This window comes from Zeus faber, assembly GCF_960531495.2.
Source record: "Zeus faber genome assembly, chromosome: 7".
NCBI classification, from domain to species: domain Eukaryota; kingdom Metazoa; phylum Chordata; class Actinopteri; order Zeiformes; family Zeidae; genus Zeus; species Zeus faber.
The window spans coordinates 28793903-28819260 of NC_137203.1; the positions used below are offsets into that span (position 1 = coordinate 28793903).

Sequence of the window (25358 nt, forward strand, 5' to 3'; positions counted from 1 at the left end):
AAGAAAGACAGAGATTGACAGAAAGGAAAAATAAGACGACGGACGGGAGGGAGCCAAAGAGGATAAAAAAGGTCAAGTGAGAGGTGTAACAGACCAGAGAAAGACAGAGAGATAGAGAGAGAGGGAGATGGAGAGATAGAAGGTCACGATGAGTGACAGGCAAACAGCTCTTTCTAGACGTGCTGTGCTACAATGCACAAAGAGGTGGGGGGGGGGCACAACAAGGCTTTCCACACAGCAAAAAATGAAACCCTAACAAGCTCCTCCCCAAACAAGTGCTGAAGTACAAAATGGTAATTGTGCTGACTTACCATAACTGAGTAGATTTCGAACTTTGCAGAGCAATTTTTTCAAGTGGGTAATGTATTTAATGGTTTATTGTACTGTATTTTACTGTATTTTGTTATATTTATCAATATTTAGGTATTCATAATCTTACTTTTAAGACATCCAGTCAACTCAGAACCAGACAGGCTTATAATAACTTATAAAGATTATAAATATAATAATTAAGTATGAAAAGTCAACGTGATAACGATATTCTATCTCTAGAGTAAACTTGCTGTATACATAGGAATGTGATACTTTACGTACGATATGATCGGTGATTTACCTGTTGCTCATTGATTGCTCTGACAAGCAACAGGCGTACAGCCACCCTGATCCCGGGTCCAATTACCTCGACCCAAGACAGGTGAGGCTGCTTAAACCACACCACCCCAGCACCACATACACACACACACGTGTAATTACTGTAGGTATAATATTTGGTACCGATGACGCTGGTCCAGTGTCTGGGATTTAAGCCAAGATACAAGTAGGCAGAGGTGGAAAGCAACAAATTACAACTACTCTTTATCATACTTTATTGAGTATAATTCAAATTTGGCACTTGCATTTTTACTTCAGTTAATTTTCGAACAAAGCACTACAACTTTGTTACTTTGTTTGTCAATTTTGTTAACAATTTACCACCAACATATGATTTCACTTATGACCCGAAAACCAAGAATAAATTGTGGGAACAATTAAAATGGCATATCTTAAGTCCTTCAATTTCTATCAAACTTTCTACTCAGAACTTTTAAATAAATAATACCAATTCGGCAGTGTCTATCTGTTAATGATATTTAACATTTATGACATTTGTTAATTTTATAATGACTAATATTATGTTACAGGATTAGATATAGCATTACCATGTGTGTGTTGTTGTTTACTGTTCAACATGATTGTTTTTATGAATTCATTGTTTGTCTAATTGTTTGTCTATAGTTTGTCTTTGCTTGTTAATTACAAATAGGTTATTTTAGTTTTTTTCTGTCCCAGCTTACACACTTGGAATGCAACTTGTAAATCTAAATATCTGATCTGAAGCTACCACAACTTATATTGAATGGGACTGATTTACTCTTTGCATTTCACCTAAATAATCGTTTTGACAGATTAAATGATTCTTGTAAGAATTCTACAACCAACTCAATGCCCCGAATATGAGTGTGGCGCACAAACTGGCTTTCAGTGGGGAATGCTTTCTGAATGGTTGAGGTATAAAGCTTCAATTATCAATATACTTTAGGTACTCCAGTGGTTCTTTAAACCGCCCAGAATCCTCTACTCTTGGCTTCGGCTGGCTATCGAAACTCAATACATTTATAGTATTGACCAAATTTAATTGATTCTGTTGACCAATATTCATTGATAAAACTGATAAAACTGTTAACAATAGGGCTGTTCATAATCAATATTTAGCATTATTATCAAACCAAACCACAAATATGAGAATATAAAATCTGACATATAGAGGAATAAGGTAGCAGTTTCCATGGTTTCAGCAAATAATATCAATAAATGGAAGTGATCTGAGAAGAGAGTAATATGACCTAGCATTGATCCTTAAAAGTCCTAATGTAAAATTATTTCAAAATTTCCATAGTGTAACCAAGCTGAAGGGCAAGGTTTGGGTCTTGGCTACGATATTTATACCTCTCCAATACTCTTGTCTTTGCATGTAGTACGTATGTGTGTCCACAGTACTGTACTGGACTTCCACAGCAAGGTGCCAATACATTACCGAGACAATACGTGGAATTTAATAGCCATTAGTGTCACTATAAGCCATGTTTTTTTTGGAGATGGAGAGTAGGCGGTAATGTGTGTAAAGCATGCCAGAGAAGTCATTTGTGAAATTGGGCACATGTAGACTTAATGAGAGACACACATACACACACAAGCATGTGTGTGTGTCTGTGTGCATTTGTGATTTGGGCTGCCAAAATTGTCCATTTGGGACATCTGCCGCGCAATACAAGTTCAGTGCCATATTGTAATGGTGCATCATGGAGCACGCACACACACACACACACACACACACACACACACACACACACACACACACAGACACACACACACACGAGCAGATGTTCGACTGCAGTTTCAGAGGCTGTTATTCCTGACATTTGTCTTGCTGCCAGTATTTTAAATCACAGTGCTCAACAAGTATTTACATATTGTTACATAATAAATAGAGCTTATAATAACTTAAGTTTATGCTCAACCACCCAAACAAATTGTGTTAATAAACGCAAATGACTTTGTAAGAAGGAGAAGTATTTATTCTATCACACGAAGATGCAGTCATAAGTTTGAGAAAATTGCATCACGCAAGTCAAACATGCATTTTTTTTATATAAGAAGGGAGCAAAAGAAATGGCTTCAGCACTCTGTAAGAAAAATACAAAGTCTCAAGAACCAGATTGGACTGATTTTGTTACAGGGTGTATTTCTTTTCATGGCGGGGCGCAAATTTTTAAAGTCGACAGCCCCTCTGCTTACAGCAGCATCAGCCAAAACATGAGGCTATATATAGTGAGACCTGCTGGGGATTGAGGAAGTAACTAAGCTCTCAGGCGCTCAGATTATGGTTTTGCTGCAGTATGTAAATTGGGGGAAGATTTATGTGCATGTGAGTGGCAAGTAGAAACAGTACAGAATGGGTGGGCGCTCTAGATACATTTGCTTGCTCACGCCATGCATTAGATCCTGCATTATTGAGTTTGCTCTGGCTGAGCTTTTGTGCTTTGCCGTGGTTCTATGTCACCTCGTTATTTTTAGACCAGCGTGTGCATAGGTGCTGGAACACACACAAATACAAAGTATGTGCAAGCTCGCGATAGCTCTGTAGCCCCGGGCGCTGGATGGACTGGGTTGGAGATTGGCAGTGACAAAGTAACAGCCTGTGTCCGGATGTCCTTGTTAGAGCTGCCGGAATACAAGATGAACAGGGGAACTGCTGCTTCCTTCCTGACAGTGGCTCCAACAGGTAGGGCTGTAGGGTGCTGCAGGCTACACAGACTCATGATTTATGTCACAAAAACGTGAAACAATGTTTTACTGCAATACATCTTTCATATTGACAAATTTAATAATATATTATATCAATATTTTCATTGTGGTATTGACGACCGTTAAATCCCTCATCAGTTCCCGATAGAGTAAAGATAGAGTAGAAGATTGGGAGGTTGAGTAGGGGGAGGTAAAGTAGGAGTAGAATTGAGGTAGAGTAGGGTACAGGAGGGTAGCGGTAATGTAAAGTAGAGTGCAAAGTAGAGTAGAGGCAATGTACAGTAGAGTGCAAAGTAGAGGAGAGGTGAGGTAAAGGAGGGTAGAAGAGAGGGTGGTGCTGTACAGTAGAGGTAGGGTAGAGGGAGGTAGAGTAGAGGTAAAATAGAGTACAGGAAGGTAGAGGTATAAAGTAGACAGAGGTAGAGTACAGTAGAGGTAAAGGAGAGGAAGAATAGAGTTCAGGAAGGTAGAGGTGTTGAAAAGAGGGAGGTTGAGCAAAGAGAGTAGAGAGATGGTAGAGGTCAAGGAGAGTAGAAGAGAGGAAGGTACAGAACAGTAGAGTGGAGGGGGCTAGAGTAGAGGGAGGTAGAGTAAAGGCAACGTACAGATCATGGGTGCACTGTCCTCAGTGGAGGACAGTGCACCCATGCATATATGCATGCATTTCACTGCATATATGTATGGAAGTATGTATATGTATGTGACAAATAAAAATCTTGAATCTTGAATCTTGAATCATGGTATAGTTTGAATGAGATGCAGAATCACCTTTTTGATGACACCACAAGCTTCACATCTTCACCCGCTCTCTGCCTCTATCCGCTGGTTTCGCTGTTTCTACGCCGACGGTCCGGCTGTTGCTTTTCCTCCCTAAGTTCAGGATGGACGACTCGCCCTCGCCCTGTGACACTCGTGAAGACTCTCTCCATCTGCTGCTGATGTGACGCCACCAGGTTCCCATGAATTATGCAACAGTTACACATTCTTTGTCTCGCTCTCTCTCTTTCTGCCCTAACTCGCACACCTCCGGCGCTCCAAGCATTTTCCCCAAGTGAGGATGCAAAGAGAAACTGTTGAAAATGTAAATTCAAAAAAATATTTTTTCTGTCTGCCTATAAACACTCACAAACTTGCCCATGCATCTGTAGCACATATAGCCATTGTTAACAACCATGCGCATACACACATACTGTATACACACCCTTTGCATGACCTGAGACACGCATACAGGTACACATATACAAGGTTAGCTCAAGAAACTGCCTGTAATTTAAAATTGGGCAGAGCTTTTAACTATCATTTTCCAAGCGTGGTCATCTTTGTGGTTCCTCTGGTAGTCATTAAGATATACCATTAAATATATATATATACATATTATATGTATATATATACACAGTATATGTACCTTCCTTTCTTCTACTCTCCTTGACCTCAACCTCCCTCTTTTCTACACCTCTACCTTACTGAAATCAAATCTATTCTCTCTCTCTCTCTATATATATATATACACATTACATTAAGTCATTTAGCAGACGCTTTTATCCAAAGCGACTTACAATTATTCAAACACCGACGGACGCAGCCATCAGGAGCAATTAGGAGTTAAGTGTCTTGCTCAAGGACACTACAGCATGCTAGCAGGAGGAGCCTGGGATCGAACCAGCAACCTTTAGATCACTAGACCACCAGCTCTACCTCCTGAGCTACCACCCCCACATATATATATATATATATGAGGTACTCCTCACTTAACGACCTAACAAGTTTTATGCCGAGGACCAGGTCGTTAAGTGAATTGGTCAATAAGCGAGGAGATGTGTTATTTCACGCTGAGGGCGTGGCAATTGAGAACGCTAGTCTAGTGAATACTGACTGTGGGAACGAGACTGAGAATGGTGATGGGATGAGATGTATATAGTGTATATAGTATAAATAGTGCATATAGTGTATATAGTGTATATCAGGGGTGCCCAATAGGTCGATCGCGATTGACCGGTAGATTGAAAAGGTAGTGCGGGTAGATTGTGCGCCATTCCAAAAAAAAAAAAAAAATTTTTAACCGATCTGACCAACATGAATGAGCTTAATTTTGAGCTGCAAGGAAAAGATAAAAGCGTGGTCAACATGATAAGTTCAGTTAAAGCTTTCAAACGATTTGGGGATCTTTCAAAACCTTGCATCATAGCTGGAAATCCAAGGGAGGGCGTGTACGCAACTTGACAGTGCGCGCTACACAGAGCAGATTGAAAACTGCTGTCAGACTTTGACAAACTGTTTCAAGACTTTGCTTTACTCGAGCCAATCGCTACATTCATGTGCTACCCATTTAGGGAAGATGTTGAGGTTGATTGCCTCGCATCAAAAATTGCAACACTGTTCCACCTGAACTCGTCTGCAATGGAGGATGAGATGTTGACACTACAGGCTGACATTCAGCTCAAGTCCAGGGCTCATGGACAGTTTTGGAACTTACTCACAGAGAAAAAGTACCCAAACATGAGGAAAGGTGCTACCTCCTTGACTGCATTATTCGGCTCTACTTATTTATGCCTGTCAGCCTTTTCCCACATGAAGATTATAAAGTCCAAATACCGTTCCACCATAACAGATGATCATTTGGAAGCCTGCTTGAGGCTGGATACCAGATACCTTTCCGGACCCTGCAACCCTGGCCGACTCTATTCAGTGCAAGTCAGTGTGTGTGTATATATATATATAAATATATTTAGTATTATTTAATGCAGGTAGATCATGTTGACCTGGTCATTTTAAAAGTAGCTCGCAAGCTGAAAAAGTTTGGGCACCCTGGGTGTATATAGTATATATATATAAATATATTTTGCATTATTTAATGCAGGTAGATCATTTTGACCTGGTCATTTTAAAAGTAGCTCACAAGCTGAAAAAGTGTGGGCACCCTGGGTGTATATAGTATATAAAGGATGATGCACGATGAGATGCTTGATGCTGAGACGCCGTGCACGCAGCGCGCGCCATGGTATTGTACGCAGCGTACAATACAGACTGGTAAGAGAGCTGGTCATAAGTCGGAATGGTCGTTAAACAGGTAGGTCGTTAAGTGAGGAATACCTGTATATATATATATATATATATATATACACAGTATATATATACACACACATACATATATGATATAATATATAATGACATAATAAAGGCATATCCCTAATTATTGCCCCAATTCCCCTAATGTACAGCATTACAGTTACTGTATGTCAAATCGACGGCTGAATATTTTCAGAAGCCAATGCTGTCTAACTGTTTAGGTGAAAGAAGAGAACAAGCCATTATTTAGTGAAGGTTTCTCCAAGGTGTGGGTAAAAAAATAGGAGAGACCCTGACAAGTGTCCAAAATTGAGAATGGGTACCATAAGCTCTCTGTCCCCTCATTGAAACTGTGTTACTGCCTCACCTCTTCGGCCGCTCGCCCTTCCCTCCTCTGCCCTGGGCCCATTCCTCGCTCTGTCCATCCAGAAGGTTGGTGGGAGGATAACACCCTGGCCTTGACTGGATGCGTCATCCTCCGTCTTGGCTGCGACAGACCGTGGCCTTGCTCAGATACAACAGTTGTCGCTGTCGTTGTCGAATGTGTCCTTCGTTGCATAAACACAGCGCTTGATTGATGCAGCTCGATGGACCAGGCGTCCCAACGTTTATAATCCTCACTGCATGATACAGTCTGAGCTTTGGGGAGTTGATGAGTTTGAATATGTCCTCCAAGGACGCCATCGGAGAACACTCAGTCTTAAAGCCTGATAATTACATCCTAATAGGAGCAATGGAGATTAAGGAACAGCCTGGTAGAAGGACATCCAAAAAGGCAGCCATAAGGAAAATGTCATTTCAAAGTTAAGTCTTAAAATGTATCATAACCCAATACAGAGTGAACTTAAAACAGTGCAATTATGTCAGAGCCCTTTTGCCTGCACCCGGGTGTCTAGGAAAACAAATCTGGATTTTATGAGTGTTTTCCCCATGCCTCGTATTTTCTCTTGGCATGCATCCTTGGTGGTGAACAGACACACACACACACACACACACACACACACACACACACACACACACACACACACACACACACACACACACACACACACACACACACACACACACACACACACACACACACACACACAACCCTGTCCTCACATCCCCTCGTGCCATCTGAAGTGACACGTCATCTTTTTGACACCATCACCCTTTTTGCAGACTAATGCCATGGGCACATGACACAACTTTCAAAGTCGTCAGATGGCTGTACTGTTTACACACCACATCTTTCTGTCTTGTGATCGTAAATCTTGAATGTGTTGTGGTTTCACAATAGATGCGACAAAACTGATCTGTGACAGGGGGTCACACAATACAAGATCTTTCACCAGGAGGAATCCCTGACGAGTCTGTCGGGTCTCCAAACTATGTTTGTCACGAACACACAAGCAGCGATACCCAAAATTATGCAATACCATGCGCGGGACAGGATTATTTATTTTTTATAACAGGTATTCCTCACTTAACGACTTACCTGTTTAACGACCAACCAGTCTGTATTGTGTGCTGCGTGCGCGGCATCTCAGCGTCACGCATCTCATCGCACATCACTGTTCTCAGTCTCAGTCTCGTTCCTGCAGTCTGTCAGTATTCACTACACTAGTGTTCGCAATAACCATGCCCACTAACCATGAAATAATACGGGTCTTCGCTTATCGACCAATTCACTTAACGACCTGGTCCTTTAAAAGAACTTGGTCGTTAAGTGAGGAGTATCTTTATATTCTTGATCACTGTAAAAAACTGAATACAAGCAGAATTTAAATGAGAAGTATAAAGTAAAGAAAAGTAAACTGGTATACTGTGTGTTTCTGGCTGGTGCCCCAGTGCACTCCCGTCTCTCCTTCTCAACTCCTCCCCTTCTGTGAGTGACGATCGTACCCACAAAAACTCACACATTAAAGACCACTGAGAATTTATTTATGTTCTTTTCATGAGCTATTTAAAGGATGGGTTCACCGTTTCAACCCAGACCTGTTAGTTCCCAGAATTTATAACTGTTTCAAGCACTACCTCTCTGAACTTTTTATTATTGAGAAATGTACCACTCTGCTGCAGCTTCTCACTGTGCTCAAAATGCAGTCCAGTTGGGCAAATGTTAAAGTCTTTAAATAAATGTATACCTTAGGGATGCAAAACTGTGCGTTTAATCTGGTTTTTCAGGGTTTTATTCACTCTTTTTCACTTCTGCAAATCAGCTATTTTGGCTACATCCATCCACAAGTAAGAGACTACAAACAGAGAGTTGCAACCCTTCCTATTGGAAATTTGCTGTAGCCAACGTTACATTTTGGGTTTAATGCAGCATTCTAAGAAGTAGTTTTGAAACATTTGATATAACAATTTGTACAAACATGTAAAAAAATATATAGTAATACACTGTGGACTGCTCCGTCCACAGACACGTCTTCAGACACTGCTGCGGGCGTGGTCCGAACAGAGGGTGAAAAGGCATCCCAGGAGGTAATACCGGAGGGTGCCGACGGCCCACTTAATGGCCAGATACTCCTTCTCGACCGTGCTGTACCTCGTTTCCTGTTCGGAGAGCTTCCGGCCGATGTACAGCACCAGTCGGTCGGCCCCCTCCACCTGCTGGGACAACACTGCCCCCAGCCCTCTGTCTGACGCGTCAGTCTGCAAGCAGAAAGTGAGAGAAAGGTTAGGCGTAAACACCACTGGCTTCCCACATAGAGCTGATTTTACTTTCTCAGTGACCTGCTGGCACTTCTCTGTGCACTGGACTGGATCTGACACACCCTTTCGAGTTAAATCAGACAAACGGCTGGTCAGCTCTGAAAAGTTGGCTACAAACCTTCTGTAGTAGCCGTTCAGCCCCAACAAACGCTTTACCTCTTTCTTTGACTTGGGCCTCAGACTGTTTGCAACCGCCATGGTTTCATTTATCTGGGGTCCTCCCTCTGCCCAACCGCACACTTCTTAGGGTCGGCCGTGAGCCCTGCCCGCCTCAGGGACTCTAGCGCTGTGCCCGCATGCTGCAAGTGCGGCTCCCAGCTGTCGCTATGAATAATTACGTGATCTACGTAGGCAGCATTTCGGAAGCAACAATTGGGTTATTTCCTCCCCTGATTAAGTGTCACGGCTCACTTGATACAACCTGTTTCTAATCACCGAAAAATAAGGGTGAGTAACCGCAGTGTCTGGGCGCATCAATAAGCCAACGATTTTAACTACCCCCTTAAAGGCCCCGTGTAGGGTATCAGGTAGAGATCAATAGGACTGGGGATTCCGCCGCTCCCGACCCCACAGCACCCACTAATGGCCCCTCCCCGTCACTGTGCGCCACGCAACACTCACATTTCCCGACAGACCGTGAGCTCACTCCCCAAGCCTCCTTCATTAAAGTGTCAAACCCTTGCAAATTGTGTCCAAATTCAGAGATTGCAACAGGTGGGAACTAACCGCAGCATTTTGAGCTGCACCACCGGATATGTGTGAATATCCCCATGCACACACTGAATCGCCACCTGTGAGGCCTCCACCAAAGCCGAACCAGGCATTGCGAGAGCAATGCCTGATTTCAGCACAGCAAAGCCTGATGTCCAGCCCTTTGTACTCTTACCAGTACATTATGGGTCCCTTCCTGACGGGGTGAGGGACACGGCAGACCAGCGACCCGAACCACCTGTCCGACCTCCATCAGGGGGCAGTCCCGCCGTATGTATTCGGGTCGCCAGCACCCCTGCCCAGGCGTTTGAGCAGCTGTCTGTGCGGCGCCACCCTGGGAGTAAATGAGGGACAGAGAGGGGACAGCACGGAAAGGAAAGAAGGGCCGCAGCGCCACAGGACCCGGCTGGTAGGTGTCCCCCCTCCCCCGGGCCACCGGGGGAAGAGGAGGAGGGTGTTCCACCCTGGGAACCTCGGGCATCGAGGAGAGCCAAGGTCCCACCGGCTCCCCCGTTGTTCCTGGGGACGGACCTCGCACTGGCTCCCGGTGGTAAACTGCTGTGTGGCCGTACACTCGGCGTGGTCCACTGCCAGCGTGATTGCTACGTCCAGGATGGCAGGATGGCAGTGGACCCACTGGGCAGTCCTGGTCAGAAGGTCGAGGAGGGACTGCTGCGCCGGTACGGGATAAAGCCTGCATTGTAGCCTGCAGATCCCGGCTTTACCACGCCACCTCATCTGCCACATACACTAAAACTATAGTGCGAGTTTCACTTTTTAGAAAGGGAGATTTAACTTTAAAGATTGTTTTCAGGCTTTAAAAGTTTTACCATTGAAGTACATTCAAGAACAGTTAGAAGTTGCAGCAGTGATATTAATAAATCAAGTCTATTGAGCGAGTCAGCTATGTAGAATCATAGAACTTATATAGAGTGATAGTGAGGTTCACTTTTGTTAGAGTCTAGAGAATTAGCTTTATTTAACATATATATATATATATATATATATATATATATATATATATATATATACACACACACACACACACACGCACACACACACATATATACATATATAGATATACATACAGATTAACATCATGGGAGGACCTTGTAGGAAAAAGCCACCCACTCCCACTTTATTATTGGCTATCGTCAACTAAGATGTTAATTGTTTGATTATTGGCCCACCCACCCCACACAAGTGCACAAGAGATCACTGTGTTTCATCCCAAAATCCACCGCCATTCAACTCAACAGTGGGCTGCAATGTGTAACACGAAGAGCAAAAGAAAAAAGAGAAATTTGGCACCAACGCTTGAATAATATGAATCACTTTTCTGTTTGGTGTTCTGCTGAACGGCCATCTGCGAAAACCAACAATCATTGACTTTGTGTGTGTCTATGTGTGTGTGTGTGTGTGTGTGTGTGTGTGTGCATGACAAATGAGATATCTCTACGTTACTCCCTGCCTCCCTTCCTCTCCTCTACTCATGAGGGAAAAAAAACAACATTAACATTAGATGTGCATACAAAGTCCCCTCAAGGTTGGCAGAGATCTCCTGAAAAAGAGACGAGACGTGAGCTTCTGCGGTCGACAAAATAGCAAATGCTTTCAACTGAACGTTTACTGAGAGGAAAGAAACACAACCGAAAGCCACTTTCACATAAATAGGGGGAACGGCAGGTGAGGCTTTCTGACTAACAGCTTGTTACTTTTGGACCAAGCTTAGACTATGCATGTCCCCCCACCACCTCCAGCCTCTCCCAAAGCAAGCGTGCACAAATGTTTGAATAACGCAAGTCTTCGGAATTAGTTCTGTCTAATCTACCCTTCCTTGAAATCCTGAAATAGATTGATCAGACTGCAACTTTGCCCCATGTAAAGCGAGGCTGGAGTCAGTAAATTCCATTTCCCCATGTCAAGCTTACTAGAAATATCCAACCTAAGTTACGGTCCTAAATATCACATTTACACATGAGACACAAGTGATGAAAAGGTTTACCTCTTTTTGGAGATTGGGCTTTTGATATGAGTGACTGAGTAGAAAGAATAGTTACATTTTCAGACTCTTTGCTTGTTTGATTTCGTTGGTGTCACAAGTCAGGAGAGTCAGGCTCAATACGCATATGCATAGCTCGTGACTCACGGCTCTTGGCTCTTTTCGTTCAAGATTTGAGTCTCCGTTTAAATCATATCAAATCAAAATTTATTGTCACATACACAGTACAATGTGTAGTGAAATTCTATGATGCCTAGCTCCAAAACAAATCTAACAAATAGATAGATAGAATACAATAAATACAATAATATCATTGAATGAATCTACAAATAGATCAAATAGAATAAAAAATTAAACTGTGAAACAATGATACATTGCAATCAGTATTATTTTCAATGTTGAGTGTGAGTTTCATAAAAATCAGTCGAAAGGGGATCATTGTGTTAAGCTGAGCTGTAGTCCACAAACAACATCTTAACATAATCCCCCCTCCCGATGTCCAGGAGGGCCAGGGCAGTGTGGATGAGGTGATTTATGGTGTTGTCTGTTGATCTGTCGGTATGGTACACAAACTGCAGTGGGTCCAGGGACAGAGGTAGTGAGGAGGTGATGAAGTCTTTGACGAGCCTCTCAAAGCACTTCATCAACACGGAGGTCAGGGCTAGTAGAGCCCTGACAGGGTTAGAGGCCAGTAGTCATCCAGGCAGCTGGGATGGGGTTTCTTCGGGACAGGGACCACTGTCGACAGTTTGAAGCTGGTGGGAATAACGGACTGGGCCAGGGAGAGGTTGTAGATCTCCTTGAACGCCTGCGCTAGCTGGCCAGTGGAGGCTCTGCGAACACATCCAGAAATTCCGTCTGGACCTGCTGTCTTGTTGCGCGCCACTCTTCTGAAGCTCCTCCTCACATTATGCACTGAGACAGTGACTGCATGCTCCTCTCTGGTGGGGGCTCTCACCTCAGATGCAATGGCTTGTTGGCTACTGGTAGTGTTAGCCTCAAAGCGTGCATAGAAGTTATTGAGCTCTTCAGCCAGAGAGATGTCAGCAGACACCATCCTGGAGGAGGTCGCTTTGTAGTCTGTTATGCTCCGCAGACCCTGCCACAAGCAACCGGAATCATGCTGTTGGAATTGTTATTCCAGTTTTTTTTTCCATACCATTGCTTGGCCTCCTTCACTGCTCTACGGACATTGTATGATGCAGCTTTATACTCATCCAAGTTCCCAGTTGAAAGCCCAGTAATTGTGGCTGTGTGGGTCTTCAGAGCATGAGGGGCTTGTATACCATACATACTGTATATACCTACCTTATATACCTTATATATACCATCCACTATTTTCCCAATAAAACCCACAACAGAGTCCGTAAACAAATTGAGCTGGGGAGAACAGGAACTTGTAAGAGATACAATGTTCCTGCTGTCGCAACAGTTGTTGTTTATCTAGAGACATACTCCACCTCCCCTTGATTTTACAGTTTACTGTTCTGTCCATGCGGTGAACCGAGAAGGACTCCACTGGTTGAATGCCGTGGTCTGGTACTAAGGGGATCAGCCATGTTTCTGTGAGGTAGAGGATATTACAGTCCCAGTCTCTCTGGTATTTTATCCTGGCCCTGACGTCTTCTAGCCTGTTCTCCAGAGACGGGATGTTAGCTAGTAGGATACTGGGCAATGGTGGACAGTATGCCTGGGTTCCTGATGCCTGATCATTTTCCTCTGTGTCTACTTTGCAACTTCTGGCCGGCATGTGCTTTGTTCTTGTCCATCCATAGGATCATGCTGGGCCAATTTATTTTTAATTCATTGAAAAAAAAATGTTTTTACCTGTTTGTATAAGCTACATGATTCTGAGAAGTTTGCCTTTGAATGGTCATAATATTCCCAACAACAATTTTAATTGTTATTGTGACGCTTGCTTTCCAGCTTCCATTCCTACGTCCTCCTCAATCATCATCCTGTGCCTGGCAGGTGAAGCAGCACCATTTTTGGACCACACACATCTGGCCACCACTGGTTTGTCCTCTTATGACTGTGCGTGTTTTTTTATATAGTGACTCATTCCATCTCTCTCTACCTCATTCTTTCTCCCTACCTCTCTCTGGTGCATTTCCTACAACTGAATAGGAGGCTTTCAATAATTCATAGGCTGCCTGAGCCTATTTTTCAAACAACACCTCCTGTTTGTCTGCCTGCCGACTGACCAGTCTGCCTGCCCCCCCGATTGCTTCCCTTCTTGACTGCCTGCCTCCTTACCTACCCGACTGCCTACCTCCGTACCCGACTGCCTACCTCCGTACCCGACTGCCTATCTCTCTACCTGACCGCCTGCCTCCCTGACTGCCTGCCTACCTTACTGTCTACCTACCTGACTGCCTTAGTCCCTACCTTACTGTCTGTCTGTCTACCTACCTGACTGCCTGCCTCTCTAACTTACTGGCTGTCTACCTACTTCACTGCCTACCCGACCTACCTGCCGACCTACCTCACTGCCTCCTTCTCCACTTTGTTCCATCCCTCCCAGTCGGTCTGCCTGCCTGCATCCCTACCTACCTACCTACCTGCATCCCTACTTGTCTCACTGCCTCCCTACATGACTGCCTGTCTCCCTACCTTACTTCTTGCCTCCATGACTGACTGCCTACCTACCTTCCTGTCTCCCTGCCTGCCTCCATGCCTGACAACCTGCCACCCACCTGCCTGCCTCCCTACCTGCCATCCTAGATGCCTCCACGCCTCCCTGCTACTGGCAGAGCTGAGACTTCCTGACACAGACTGCCAGACAATGATACCGAGCACTTGATCCAAGCAGCTCTGAACACACGATGAGTTTCACAAAGAAGATTGCTTTCTTGTGTGAGGCCACGACAGGCTTGACAAAAAACAGTGGGCCTCTTTCACAAATATATTGAAAGACAGGACCTAAGATCTTGTGCGTGCTTCAGGTGTACCAGACGCCAATTACTCCGAAACTGGATGTTCATGTTGATTTGCACAGGTAAGCAGCCTGTCAACACTATAAAGGCAGGCAGACCGGAGGGTTTATGCAAATAAACCATGGAGAGGGAATGGAAAAAGAATCGCAAACATATGTAGGTCCAAAGGTACTGTATACTTAGTCAAGTGGTTCAGTAAAAGGAAATGACAGCAAGCTTTTGGGTTCTTCATACATCATCCTAAATCACATTGAACAAGCTTTGTTAATACGGTTATATGCAGTAGTTTATTAGGGCTGTACTTGTCATTTTTAATATGAGCTTTGCCTCTATTGTTATACATTTTTCATAAAGAATAAGACTTTCTGAGGCCTTCTTGCATGTTTCCAAACAAGCAAATTTGTTCTTTTGGTACAAAAGGACAAGTTCAGAGGAAAATATATATTCATAGAAACATACCTAAATCAAAGAAACATATAAACCAACTGCTCTTCTGGTCAAAACAAATTGCAAGTGTGTAATATGCCATTAGTTATGTTGCTTCTTAGTTGATAAGATGTGTCATATAAGTTTCTATTTGTATGTCTCTTTGACCAATCGAAATCCAGCACAGCCCCAAAACTGCACTAAATGATGATACATTGGAGCCATTTTAAGACATTGCTGTGACATATCCATTACATAGCGATTTTACAATCATGCAATTAAACTAAGAAACAGTTGCTATAAGACTACTGTAGTATTTTTTATTAAAAGACAAATCAGATAAAAGACTAAATTGCTTGGGGTAATGAGCAATAAAACAGACACAAGCACACAAAGCATTTGTGTTGTTTCTGCTCAGTTCAATTAAAGATCACATTTTTTGTTTTGGTCGAGAGAGAGATTGCCCAAACCTTTAAAACAACTGAAAATGAATGGCACCTAGGGTTTCTGTTCAACTTTGTAAAAGAAGCAAAAAAAATGAGAAGAATGACTCAAAGTGTCATTTTGCAAGTGATTTCAGAGGAGGACGGAGAGGTTGTTGCTTAAACTCCATTCGGGTGAAATTAAATCACTTTAGTGGCTAAGGTAAAGTATTGTCAATGGCATTAGGCTCATGTCATGTGTTTGTTGACGTGTTTGTTTCCAACCAGAAATATAAATGTAGCGACACTATTATGGAAATGATGATCATCACATAACATGAAAATCAAATGGAAATCAAGGTGCTTTATGGCAAAGTAATGGCAAAGTGGAATGCTGTCAAAGCTTTGCGCTCAGAGCAAAATCAGGCGAAGTGTCAAACCAAGAGCGAGGTCATTAACCCGAGCTTGAGCTACGCATCTGAGTTGTCAACGGCTGAAAATCACGGCTGTGCTGGGCAGCTCTAGAATGAATGTGGGTGTACAAAAGTGGGTCCAGCCGGAAAATCCCTCATGCCAAGGTTAGCAAATTAGTGCCTGCTTGCCGGACGTAACAACAACACAGTTCCACAAGTAACTTAAGCTCTCTCTACCTCGAATTTGACACTGTTGCAACCAGACAGCCAGCGGCCTTTTGAGTTAGCTGAATTTGCCATTAGACTTCACAGATAGCATATACAATTCATTTAGCCGGCAGTTAACCTTCCGCTAGGGATTTGCGCTACCTTTCATCGGTGGACTCGGTTTGCCCTTCTCCTCACAAAGCTCTCAGTATCTGAGAATCTCTCTCTCTCCTTCTCTCCCTCTCTCCTTTCATCCCGTTGTGCCAAATCTCCCCCTCCCCGAATATTTCCAGTTTCCATTGTCACTTTCTGACTTTTCTAAACCTCCCTCACGCTCTCTGTCGCCTGCGCTCTCTCTCTCTCTCTCTTTCTCTCTGTTTCTGTCCCCAGTCTCCATAGATACCCAGGCAGTGGGTTTAGCCTGGCCCAGTGTAAGCCAATCATTCAGACAGACTGGGTAAACGACAATCTAGGTCAGATGACGCTGCGTGTCCATGAGATCTGGAGAGCTGCTCTGGTACGTCGCTGGCGAGTTGAGTGCGAGGGGGCCTGCGGGACTGTTTACACTCCGCAGAGGTCGTTTGTCAAACAGTACCGATTATATGCTATGCTATATACAAATCTTGCAAGTAGCCAGGTAGCCTGGTTCACCGAAACAGTGGTTAATCATTATTCCTCTGGTCACATCTGTGACTGGTACTTTAACTGTTTTCTCCAAGCGAGAGTATCCTGTCAGGAGTGTCAATAGAGAGTCATTACGTTTTCAACACACACTTTATAACAGACATATTTTTCTGCACTTTGCAGCTGCCACTGCCTGGTGACCAACTGTAGCAGCTTGTCACATCTGATTTGTTGAGTTGCATACAGTCCATCTTCAGAAGGCACCACAAGCACACACACACACACACACACACACACACACACACACACACACACACACACACACACACACACACACACACACACACACACACACACACACACACACACAATATATCCTGACAGTAATTAAAAATTTGCTATATTCAAGCTGACACGTTTTTCTGCAAGTACTTCAGTGTATCAGTTTGTTATCTGGCCAAACTTGATAACAGAGTAAGCAATACCTGCAAAGTTTCCACATCAACCTATCAGGAGTAAAGTCAAGAAATTTGTCATCCGATGGCCATTGTTCCTCCTACAGATCTGTATTCTACAATATATTTCTCGTAACATTCCATCGGTGTTGATGCTTAAACAGTTTTTTTATGGTCTAGTTAATTCAATCTAGTCAAGTCGAACTGAAGTTTCAATAGAATTTGGCTATGTACTGTCGCTAATGCCGAGTTCAGACTGCGTGATTATAGACTGATTTTCCACTCGCTGACAAGTTTTTGGAGATTGCCGAGCAAAGCCCCAGATCGGAGGAAAGTCACAGCGCGCTCCCGTGAGCGACAAGTGTGTGGTGTGAACTGCTCGCCAAGGGCTCGCAGACGCTGGTGAGATATCAAGCAGTTCTGATATCTGATCGTGTCAGGATCGAGTCAAGAGTGACGCAACGGGGGACAGCCAATGAGAGCAGACACAGGGTGACGGTGGGATGTGTGGTCAAGGAGAGACGAGGAGACGGGAGTGCACGGAGCAGCAGCCAGAAACACACATCATACCTATTTTTAATTTCTTCTCTAGTTTTTGAACATATTTCTAATTAAAAATCTGCTTTTATTTGTTTTTTTTTACAGTGATCAAAAATATAATGAAAAAAATGAATAATCCTGTCCTGCGCATGGTATTGCGTAATTTCCGGTTTCACTTCTCGTGTGTGTTTCCATGACAACAACATAGTTTGGAGACCCGACAGACTCGTCAGGGATTCCTCCTGGCGAAAGATCTTGTAATGTGTGACCCCTGTCAACGATCAGTCATGTAATGCGCAAACCACCAGACTGCAAGATTGCCGATTAAAAGACAGAAAGTTGTGTTGTGTGAACCGTACAGCGATCTGACGACTTTGAAAGTCGTGTAGTGTTTCCCACTAGGGATGTTAATAATTAACCCTTTAACCCACAATAAGAATTTTGACCGATTAATACTATCAGCTAAGCTAAACAGTTTAAAAATAAATAAATAAATTTTGTGTGTGTGTATATATATATATATATATATATATATATATATATATATATATATATATATATATATATTATTATATATTTTTTTTTTTAATAAATTAAAAAAAAGAAAGGTAAAAGAAAAATGGGCGATACAATATATTTCTTTAATACAACTCATGAGGGCGACAGGTGCAACGTGCCCTTATTTTAAACACGTAAGAGGACAGCTTACGCAGCCCCTGGCTGGGTGAGGTCCTTTACCAAAGCTGGATGTGCCAGCTGTTGTAGGTTGGTTGTAGTGCAATGCACTGCGCCACCGCGCCACCGTAATGCAGTCATCCCCCTACCCCCTGATCCATACCGACAATCAAATTCTGGGGAGGGGAAAGCTGGCTCACGGGGTTTCAAACAGCTCACTCGAAGGAGTATGTTGTATTGTTGTATAGTAGTATGAGTTATTTTGATCACTTATACCAGGCAGTTTCCAGAGAGCAGCCTGTAGGACTTTTCGGTTCCTGGGAAAGGCGACAGAATTTAATTAAAGAAATAACTGCGATGCTTTCCGTTCTTCAAACAGTGGGCTTTATTTTTAACCAGAGCAACTGGCAATTTCTTTCAGCTTCACAATCTCGAAGGGTCTTCTATTACTTAGCCAAGTTAAAAGTCTCCTCCAGTCAATTATCCCCTCAATTTTAATCCAAGTGGAAGATGCGGGTGCAATTATTAATTCAACGTCTTGTATTAGCATCACCATGACAACTAGCAATAAACAAAGCAGAGTCCCAACACGAGGCTACTAGCCAGCATCAACAATGGAGAGCGAAAGGCAAAGTCAAGAGAGCTTGACATTTTGATCTTTTGATGTAAAAAACAGCATGGTAGTGACTGGAGAAGGCCTATAATTGATAGATCAGACAACAGACTAGAACAGACTGCAGGGAGATATCACTGAGCATATCTTTCCTGGTCAGCACAAATTCATTAACATGGCAAGATATGGGTCAGCGTTGCCTCATCTGAATAGGGAGGAACTCCTAGGCCTCCTTCCCGCCACTAAAGTCCAGGTTGTGAGGTTATATGAGGTCTGCTACTCTCCCTGTAGCAATGCAGTCATCATCAGTCTAACCCTACACGCCTTCGTTATTTAGGTTGAGAACCTCGACTGATGGCACTCATAAGCGACATGGGGACGTATCAGCACAGGTTATCTGTCCAGCTGTTTGCAATTCAGCGTGAGTCATGTGATGGAGGTTTTCAATGTGGTGTTGCACCCTGGTAAAACAATTATGCGACACAATATGAATGACCATATAGGAGTAACTAGATTCAACACATAATAGCGACTATATCAGGGTCGCTAATATGGGTAAACAGGGTGCTATTAATAGAAAATAAAATGGAGATGCCTTCAAAAACACAATACAGCAACACAGGATACTGTATTAGGATGTGATACTGTATTACAATAATGTAACCCAACATAGCAGATCAGAAGCTGAACCTATTCTCCCGGACACCGAGAGAAGAATCTACTTTTTATTGTTATTTCTGCGCAATGCACAAAGGAGATGAGATATGGGAATATAAACATAGTGGGGGGTTTAAAGCAGAAACTGTATTACTTTTTCTCTGTAAAGTGTGATTTTTCTTTATGGGAAGATGGTGATTTTCCTGAAATGGGCAGATGCAATCAATGCAAATAACTGCACATAATATATTTTTAAATATTTACCTTACTTTGACCAAAACAGAATACTCTTCATCTCATCGGAAGCACTGCCGTATCTTCCTCAATAGGCAACGTGATGCGGCACTGATGCTACCTCTAAACAACTGCTGACTTCGCCGACTTTGGGCCCATCAATCCCACTGAGGTATTTTTCTTTTTAAGCGGGCCCGCCCAGGGCAGCACAATGATAGACCCATATAGAGAATGATGCTGCTGTAACTATTATTATTCTGGAGGCACCCCAGAGGACCTATTGGAGTCCTCTTTGGTCTGAAGGTAGATGCACTAAAAATAGCCCCCACATCGGCACAGATCAACAAACCCATCCAATCTGATGTTAACCACACACACACACACACACACACACACACACACACACACACACACACACACACACACACACACACACACACACACACACACACACACACACACACACACACACAAGTTAAAGGCATCAGTGGTGAAATGAAGAGAAATTCAGGCTTAAAAAAAAAAAAAGGACAGGTTTTGCATGAAATAAACACAGCATCCTTAGTTTGCGCATTAATTATGGTTCATTATAGAGACTGTAGTGATTAAAGGGAGCTCTTATGCCTAAGCTTTAGATCACTCCAATATCATTCAATTATACACTTCACATTTGGAGCAAAACATTTCTACGCAGCTTTGGAGATTAGATGTATGTCAGCTTGATGATTAAATAAACTAATGAACGTAACCTTGGAATACGGAATGCTTTATTACAGTAAAGAAAGAAGCGTAGAGATGGGTGTTAAAACTGTACAGAGAGTCAGATAGTGATGTCATTGCAGCAGGGCATTCTACCCAATGGCTTTCGGGGCGGCGGACAAAGGACTTCACGTTTATCTATGGAAACGGGAGAAGTTTTACGTGGCCTTCTTGCCATCAATCAGCCACAGATCATCCATTTTGTTCTTCCTCTAATACGGGATATAGTTCTGCTGGACTATTCACGGATTGAGACAACTGGTGTATTGGCCCCGATACCAAGGGTGCGGCATCCTCCAATATTTTAGTTTCACCTAAGTTCCCACAGGCTGCCTTCCAATTCCTCCTCTCTGTTTGTGTTTAATGGCCGACCATCTTTTCAAGAGCAGTGTTTAAGGGGAACAAATAAGTGACTTAAGGGCACCAAATAATTTGGGGGAATCCACTTTGGTTTGAAGGAATTGATGAAGTAATTGGAGGGATTCATCAATTATACAAGGGAGTCATTTACAATTAAGGCAACAAATTATTACCTTAATTATTTTTTCACATTTCTAAATGTAATATAATTCCCCCCTTGGAGATAAGAAAATAAACCATCAGTGAATTATAAATAATGTAATGATGTTACCCCCAATTTCAGTGGGAGGTTATTGCAGCGGTTCTCTGGGGGTCCGCGACCCCAAGGGGTCCTTCAAGAGGTTCCAGGGGTCCCCAGCAAAATGATTAAGTCAAACTTTAGCAGTTTTTAACTGTTATTTCATTTATGAAAGATACAAGCGCCAGTAGAACATGCACAGTAATGACTGTTTTCACATGTTTGATTGTTATCTTCCTAGCTATAGAATAGACAGGTATGGAAGTTTGAATGTAATTATATCTAACAATAAAAAAATATTCTCATAAGGTGGTCCCAGAGACGACATCTTATCCAAATTTGTTTTCCGTGGCCTAATATCAAATTGAGGGTCCTTGATATGGAAAAAGGTTGCGATCTAGAATATGTTTTTTTTTTAGAATAGAATAAATCATATCTTCTTACTTTTTTCATAGATTCCGTTCTGTCTTTTGGCCACCACAATGTCTTTGTTATCTCTGGTCTCATAAAATATTGAGGAACTGCAATGCTATACTCTAGGGGTGGAGTAGAACAAACGCGGTCAACCAAGGATAACTTCATACTTTGAAGGTTATTATAAATAAATCAGTCCAAGTTCAATGGTGTGCTCTCGACATTGTGTCCAATCCAATGACATGGATCAGGCCTAACAGGTGTGGACGGAATAAAACACATCGATGCGGGCGGCTGCTGTGGAATAATTAACGCCAAATAATCGAATAATCTATATTATTCGACCTGCCCGATAAAGAAGCATCTGGATTCTATAAATAGCATGTGGCCATCATATATATGGCCTCTCTCGAAAGCAAAAGTTACTGTTTATACCGACAACAACCTGTTTGCGCACCTAGGGATGCCTGCACTCCAAAAGACCGTTTGATGTGTTTCGTTTCCCCCATATTGAATAAGCGCGATATCCTAAAACCGAGATTTGCTCCTTGTGGTGGAAAAAAGCAGGTTGTGTGAGAAAATAATATCCAAATAATTATCGGCCTGATGTCGGCAATGCAGCAGTCCAGATCGTCAAGACGGACCCGAGGAAGAACCGACGCCCAGTCTGTCACGAAACAACATCATACGTAAAAATAAAAAATAATAATAATTTATCATTTTCTTACCGGTCCCCTTCGTTTCAGAGAGACATTCTTCCAGAGCAGGAGATGGAGCTGGTGTAGGAATCCCATATTTTATTTTCTCCCCCCTCGTCAGATTTGGTGTTATGTCCTATTTACGGATGGGGATGATGATGATGATGATGGTGATACCGGAGAATTGGAATTAAAATAAAACAGGGTTCCGTTCAGATTTGGTGGCATCCCGTCCTACTGGTGATCGGGCTGTGTCAGACTGTAAAAAAAAAAACGCTGGCTCCTGGCTTGTGGACCGCGCTCAGGATGACGAGTGCTTTTTTTGTCCCTTTTTTTGCGACCGGACTCGGGCGGTAGCATCTCGATCTCAGCGCCAAAGCCTCCCTCCCGGTGGGTGAAGCTGTGCGACGCTTTCGAGACGAGGTGGTAGAGGGAGGGGGGTGAGGAGCGTCATATGCTGAGCAGCGCTGTGGGCGGAGACCCCCCCCAGCTGGGCTGCACTAAGGCTGCACTGAGTTATAATAATGATGATCGTAATAATAATAATAATAATAATAATAATAATAATAAGAAGAAGAAGAAGAAGAAGAAGAAGAAGAAGAAGAAGAAGAAGAAGAAGAAGAAGAATATTAGTATTATTATATTTTTGTAATTATTATTAATAATAATCATAATAATCACAATGTTTCATATATGTATTTATTTGTATAGCAGCTTCAACACGCAACTCTAAGTGCTTTTCATGAAATAATACTAATAATAACAATAAAACTACATGGGGTCCGTTATCGACCCCAATTCCAAATTTTCGAGTTCCTATGGAACGTAGCATCAGTTTGTGCAGTCACTCGGCTTCACGTACGCATCACATCAAAAAAAAAGTTGCAATTTTCCTAGTTTCCCTTGAGCGCAGCATTTGCTGACTTAAGGTGACACAATTTTCTCGAGTCCTGATGCAGAATTACTAACACAAGCTGATACATTGGTTGAGTGTTATTACTTTATCTTATAATAAGAAGGTGGTTATCTACTCTACGCTGAAGTTAGCTTCTCCTATGAGGCACTCCGTTGTGCGGTACAGAGCCAGGGAGCCCTCCTGGGTCAGCACGACCAAGCCCTCCGGCACATCGCCAACCAACTCAGCAACATCTCGGCGGTCGTGAATGGTCTCCAGGCTCCACCAGCTCCCGCACCGCTTCCCAGCCTGGCTCCCAGCGCGCCCCCCGTCCACCAGGAGCCCCACATTCCGGCCCCGTCGCCATATGACGACGACTTCGGGGCATGCCAGGCTCTCCTGGTTCAATGCGCTGTGGTGTTCGAGCAGCAGCTGCTGTCCTACTCCAACCGAGAGATTCCGCATTGCCTACCTCATCACCTCCCCTGAGGGGGGCGGCTCTTGCCTGGGCTTCGGCGGTGTGGGAACGTCAAGGTCCTGAGAACCGCTTCTACGAAGCCTTCACGCAGGAGATGCGGAAGATTTTCAATCACTTGGTCCATGGGAGAGAAGTGACGAAGATGCTCCTCATCCACCTCAGCCAGGGTCCCTGCAGCGTTTCTTGGCTCGCCATAGAGTTCCAGAATCTGGCCGCAGAGAGCGGCCAGAATGATGATGCGCTACAAGACACATTCAAGCACACTCTTAATGACAATCTGCGGGACAAGTTAGCGCTGTGGGATGAGCCCGGAACCTGGACCAGCTGGTAACCCTGATGACCCGGCTGGACAACTGTCTCCAGGAGCGCGGCGTGAGAGGGATGCGCTGACCCACCCCGTACTTCCTACGCCGTCGGGTACGTCCCAGTCGCTGGCTTCTACAGCCCCCGAGTACCCCTGGAGTCTCCCGAGCCCAAGGTGGAGCCCATGCAACTCGGGCGAACTCAGCTGTCTCCCGAGGAGTGGGCCCTCCACTTACAGACTGGGTCCTGCCTGTACTGCGGCCAAACTTTACATCTCAGAGCCACATGCCCTCTGAGACTGGGAGGTTTGTGCGACTTAGGGGAGGTACGTACAAATCGAGAAGTTTCTAACCCCTCCTTGTCCTTTGTTAACTGCCGCCCTCTCCTGGCGGAACCATACATGTCCATCTCTCAGCTCTCGTAGATTCTGGCGCGGACAAGGGTTTCCTGGACCAGAGAGTGGCACACCAATTGGGGTTGGTGCCCATTCCCCTTTCCAAAACCATGGAGGCCAAGGGCCTGACTGAGATGTGTCTGACCCGGATAGAGCACCAGACTGTTACCCTTGAACTGCTGCTGTCTGGGAACCACCGTGAGTCAATTGTTTTCCATCTCATTGACTCACCCCAAAACCCCCTGGTGCTGGGTTACCCCTGGCTCCAGGCCCACAACCCCAACATAGACTGGACCTCCGGTAGAATTACTGCATGGAGTTCCCACTGTCACAACCACTTCGTTCCACCTCGGACCCCTTCGTCAGTCACCTCCCGAGTCCCCTCTAAAACCCCAGACCTGTCATCCATGCCAGAACAATACCATGATCTAGGTCGAGTTTTTAGCAAGCAGCACACATTGTTCCTACTGCCACAACGTCCCTATGACTGTGCTATTGATCTGCTGCCGGGAACCCCTCTCCCCTGTAGCAGATTATGTAACCTCTCCTGGCCAGAGCCGGAGGCCATGGACGTGTACATTCGGTACTCTCTCGCTGCCAGGATAATTCGTCCTTCCTCTTCACCGATGGGAGCTGGGTTCTTCTTTTTGGAAAAAAAGGACAAGATCCTCCACCCCTGCATAGACTTCCGGGGCCTTAATGACATAACTGTTAAAACAAGTGTCCCCTGCCCCTGATCGACTCTGTTTTTGTTCCCCTCCATGGTGCCACAAATCTCACTTAGCTCAACACT

At 43.8% G+C, this 25358-nt stretch overlaps 1 protein-coding gene across 1 annotated transcript in view; it reads right to left on the reverse strand.

Annotated features, from left to right (window-relative positions):
• The window catches only part of LOC307233102 (ATP-binding cassette sub-family A member 2-like), a gene marked incomplete at its 3' end in the record, with an annotated part of 39865 nt that extends 17179 nt beyond the window's left edge, over nt 1–22686 (reverse strand). Inside the window, exon 1 of the mRNA XM_080004315.1 lies at nt 22526–22686. Coding sequence (XP_079860441.1) covers nt 22526–22591 — 66 coding nt within the window. The 5' untranslated portion in view covers nt 22592–22686. The remainder of the gene's footprint in view (nt 1–22525) is intronic.
• Between the last annotated feature and the right edge of the window lie 2672 nt (nt 22687–25358).